This window comes from Helianthus annuus, chromosome 2 (assembly GCF_002127325.2).
Source record: "Helianthus annuus cultivar XRQ/B chromosome 2, HanXRQr2.0-SUNRISE, whole genome shotgun sequence".
NCBI classification, from domain to species: Eukaryota; Viridiplantae; Streptophyta; class Magnoliopsida; order Asterales; family Asteraceae; genus Helianthus; species Helianthus annuus.
Window position 1 is genome coordinate 170,072,952 of NC_035434.2, and position 5,109 is coordinate 170,078,060.

The following is a 5,109-nucleotide window of genomic DNA, read 5'->3' on the forward strand; positions in this document are numbered from 1 at the left end:
TTTGGCCATTTTTATAAGGGTTATTGGATTTTATCACCCATAATTATTAGCTATTTGCCGCTGTCACCCCCAACTATCACTTTGACGTCCGTCACCCCAACTTAACACTTAGTGTGTTATATCACCACGTCGTTAACTGATCACTAACTTTTGATCTTGGTACTATACTTTTGGGGTGTCATAGGGATCTTAGGATATCAAGTGTACACTATAACTTATTTAGACCACTTGCCATGTACTTGGTAAATACAATCATCTTAATTAAACTCGACATACACATTCATAAGTAAGTACACAAATAAATTCGTACCTGCTTTAAATTAACAGAAATTGCAAATAAAAACTAGAGAGAGAAAAAAAAATCCCTAGCAGGTGAAAGCAAAGCAAAAAAAAAAAAAGAAAGTGCAGCCATGACTGCTTCCTTATTAACAACCGATGCCGCCTCCACCAGCAGGCACCGCCACCTGCATCCGCCACTACTGTCAGCACCACCATCGCTGCCTTCGCCACCACCTTGTTGTCGCCAAAATCGGCACCACTGCGACGCCCGTACCATTGTCATTGTTGCAGCTACCTCCACCCCTCGCCACTAAGCGTGATAATATAGTTATAGTAGTGTTGACTCCGTTTTTATTTTTTTATGAAACTACAAACCAAACCTGTTTTGACCTGAACCAAATTGATAAACTTTTTAACACGGGCCATTTTGACCCAAACTTATTTTCCTCAAAACCCATCATGACCCGAACCCAGTCTACACCCAAACTCGTTTTGACATGTTACCCAAACCCAACCTGCCCATTTTGCCGACTATACTCTCGACCCTTAATTTATTTGTTATTGAGTAATATACAAGTATTCATATCATAAATTTAATATCAATCATCTAAGAGTGTTATTAAAGATGTCATAATACATGTCTCGATGTAGAGATGCCGAAAACCATGACTAAAATATAAAGACGTGCAAAATCTAACCCCGACCAAAATGGCCCGTGACCAGACTGACTTGATTAAACGGTTTGTTACTATTCTGATATGTACCAATCGGATTTAGATAAGTAATAACCCGCTGAGTGGGTCGAACTCCAAAGAAATTAGCAACAAGTAGACTTTGAGATAATCATAAATTTAATATCAACCATCTAAGAGTGTTATTAAAGGTGTCATAATACATCTCTCGATGTAGAGATGCCGAAAACCATGACTAAAATATAAAGACGTGCAAAATCTAACCCTGACCAAAATGGCCCGTGACCAGACTGACTTGATTAAACGGTTTGTTACTATTCTGATATGTACCAATCGGATTTAGATAAGTAATAACCCGTTGAATGGGTCAAACTCCAAAGAAATTAGCAACAAGTAGACTTTCATTCATAACAAATCAAAACATTTGCAAACCTTTTATAGACAACTATAACTGAAAGAACAAAACCACTACATATTTAACCCACTTCTAACTTACGCCCCATCATCCAAGTAGTAAAATAACCCACATTTGCTCCTAAAAGGGCTGCCCATAGGCCATAGCCACTGAGCTCTCTGTAATCAGTCCACTCAGCTCGTTTCGTTCTTAATGGGAAGCGTGCGGCCACCACAATCCTCAAGTGTTCCAGGAGAATCATGAAACGTGTTTGAATTCTATAAGACAAATTACATGAAACACTAGGGGGAGCGCGTTCTGTCTTTATGACATGTGAGTAGTGACGCGTTTTTAGGTACAGTTAGTCCTTCATACATTGTGACAATATAGGCATGTTGAATGGGTTGGGTAACTTTTTTACATGACGAAATTAACTGGGTCAGGTTCACCCTAACACTTTTTGTCCAACTTTTAATATAAATAACAAAAATATACATAATTGTTCTTGTTTTACCGACTTGACCGGTTCAAACCATTCATTAGTAATTGTGGGTGTAATCATTTGCGACTCAAATGGTCAGAGTCTTTTGAGTCACAAAAATAAAACATATTTCTTTACATGTACCTTAGTTAAGCCAGAAAAGAAACTAACATTAATACATGGTTACACAAAATCTTAAAAAACGAGATTGCATTTTACATGAAACAATATGCAACAACTGACCTAGCGATAACCATCTCTCCTATCTTGTTCCTCGGCCTCCTTATTGGCAACTTGAACCGATTTGAACCAAAGATACGCCTGTATTTTTAGCTCATTTTAGTAGACGTCTTTTGGATCAATTTACAAATAATTAATCTTAATAAGTTGATTACAAGGTCAGCACTTTCAGTCTAAACTACCAGAAACAAGACACGATAGAACACAAATATAATCAGGTTTTGATGTCATTCTAACTCGTTTAATAACCAATTTTGTGTTCTGTTTCGCTATAGTTCAATTGAATGGGTCAAGTCTTCTAAAATTGGAACAAAGAAAGTACACTTATTTTTAAAGGTCAACCCGCTATCCCTTCAAGACCAGTTTAACTCATTTATTAGAACTTTCCAACCCGTTTTTTGAAATGTTTAGCCCGATTACAACCTTTTAACCCGTTTACAACCCACCAACCCGTTTGACTCATTTAGATAACCAGGATACACTATTTAAGTGTGTATGGGTTAGGGTTGATGAGTTTGAAACATGGGTCGTGTTTGGATTCATCATATCAGCCCCGCCAACCCTACACGACTGACTGACACCTGTTAATAATTAGGGGGCGTTTGGTTCGCAGGAATTCAATGGAATTTAAGTGAATTGGAATCTGAATTCCATCTCTTAATATGTTTGGTTCGCAGAATTTGATGAAATTGGAATCTCAATTCCAATCTTCATTTGTTTGGTTGACAATGTAATTTGAATTGGAATTAGCATGAATTCCTTTAAATTCCTTTATGTGAAGGAATTCAAAATCCTTCCTATATGTGAAGGAATTAAAGTATTTTCATTGGAATCTTCGACCGTTTCGATCCGTACCGGTTTCGATCCGAACCGTTTCGACCCGTACCGTTTCGACGTGAATCATTCCGACACGAACCGTTTCTACGCGAACCGTTCCGACCCGTACCGTTTCTACGCGAACCGTTTCGACCCGTACCGTTTCGAATCGAACCGTTCTGACGCGAACCGTTTCGAAGCGAACCGTTTCTATACGAACCGTGTGACCCGTGCCGTTTCGAATCGAACCGTTTCGACCCGAGTCGTTTCGCCCCGTACCGTTTAGTCGCGACGAGAATAGTCAAAAGGTTATTGAGCTGTTTTGACTTTTGACAATCAAGTCAACACCCAATAAACGTTCAGCACTATGATTTAAGAAAAGAAAATCATGCTCAGAATCATATTGACAATCTAGCCCGTTCTCCCAGGAAAAAAAGGAAAATTGGCCCGACTCAATTTCGACACGAACCGATTCGACGCGAACCGTTTTGACCCGTACCGTTTCGATTAGAACCGGGAGTTGTGGGTGACGCGGTGATGGATTCCAATTCATTTGACAACCAAACACAACAAAAATGGAATTGAGATTCCAATTCCAACAATTTCCAATTCCAATTGGAATGTTTAAATTCCAAATCCAATTCCCTCAAATTCTAATTCCTATACAAATTTCAATTCCAATTCCAAAACATTCTGTGGACCAAACGCCCCCTTAGTTTTTTACAGCTTGTTCGGTAGGGGTGTTCGATACTCTGTTTCGAACCTATTAAACCGAAAATGAAACTATTTAAAAGCTAACCAAATTACACATTCGGTTGTTGGTCCAAACCGAATTAGTTTCCAACCCGAACTGATGAACACCTTGGGATTATTACCCTGCTTTCAAGCTGCTTACACAACAATAATCTTGAAAATGCACATCCAAACACTCCTAAAATGCTAAACTTACAGCAGTTGGGAGACCAGTAAACGCAAAGAACCCAAGCACAGGTGCATAAAACACGCTATCCGAATTCAACAACCCGAACACCGGCTTCTGATTCACATACTCAAACACCGACCCAATCTACATCAAACAACCCACAATTCATCAATCACAATAATCAACAAACAAACAAACAAACACATTATCCAACAGACAGAAAGAAGCTTACAGCAGCAATGGCAGTGATAGCAGATGCAAGCAAATAAACAAAAAAAGGAAGCTCAATACTAGATGAAGCTTGTTGGGCTTCATTTCGGGCCCACGGTGGAGGTTCTTCGGATCCGGGTTTGGCCCAAGAAGGTGTTGATTGTGGTTCTTCGTCTTCTTTGACAGCAAACACTGTTAACTTTCTGGGAAAATTTTGATGGGTTTTTTGATGGATTTTGGCGGTGAAAAGAGGGGAGCTTTTTAGGGGTTTTGTGAAGGTGGATAAGGGGAGACGATGGGGTGTGAATTGGTGATGGATAATGATTGCATATGCATGATTCTTGTTGTTGGATTGAACCTGCAAATGTAAAGATTATTGTGTTTGTTTGTAGAACAGGGAGATTCGAAACCGTTGGTCCAGAAGTGTTCTTATAAAAATCTTAATTTCGCTTGGGTGAAGTACAACAGATGTGTTAAACAACAATTTTTTTTTTATTCATAGAATTTTTCTACACATAACTACTCATTATATATTTTTTTTTTTTTTTGGGTATTGGTCGTTGCCACTTCCAATTAGGGGACTAGGGGTGGAATCACTAGTGATGGATTCCATCACTCCCACTATCCAATTAAGTAATGCCATGTCATCAATCCAATTTCCATCACTAGTGATAGAAATGTAGGAGGGGTGGAATCACTAGTGATGGAATTCTATCACTTCCTCCCAATTTTTTTAATTTTTATTTTTAAATTAGAAATTAACAATAAAACACTAAAATTAAAAATTTCATTAATTTTAAAACATACTACTTTAATTTCACATACTAGAAACATACAATTTGTAAAAAAAAAAAAAAAAAAAAAAAAAAAAAAAAAACCTACTCCTCGAATTTAACATACTAGGAACATACAATTTAAAAAAAAAAAAAAAAAAACCTACTCCTCGTCCGAATCCGGAAACTCCAAACCTAGAGAACCTACTAGTTCGATTAAATCGTATCTCAACCGAAAGTGAGTTTCTTCGTTACGCAATTGTAAATTGATATCTTGTGGAACTTGAACTTGTGTAGGAGGA

The 5,109-nt window shown here is 37.9% G+C and overlaps 1 protein-coding gene across 1 annotated transcript; it reads right to left on the reverse strand.

Moving 5' to 3' along the window:
• Positions 1–1,900: 1,900 nt before the first annotated feature.
• Positions 1,901–4,401, reverse strand: LOC118486496 (the record flags this gene model as incomplete). The annotated part of the gene is made up of 3 exons (XM_035982978.1): positions 1,901–2,167; positions 3,852–3,968; positions 4,057–4,401. Coding segments are annotated over 3 exons (540 nt in total), but the record flags the coding sequence as incomplete, so codon positions are not given.
• Positions 4,402–5,109: the final 708 nt, after the last annotated feature.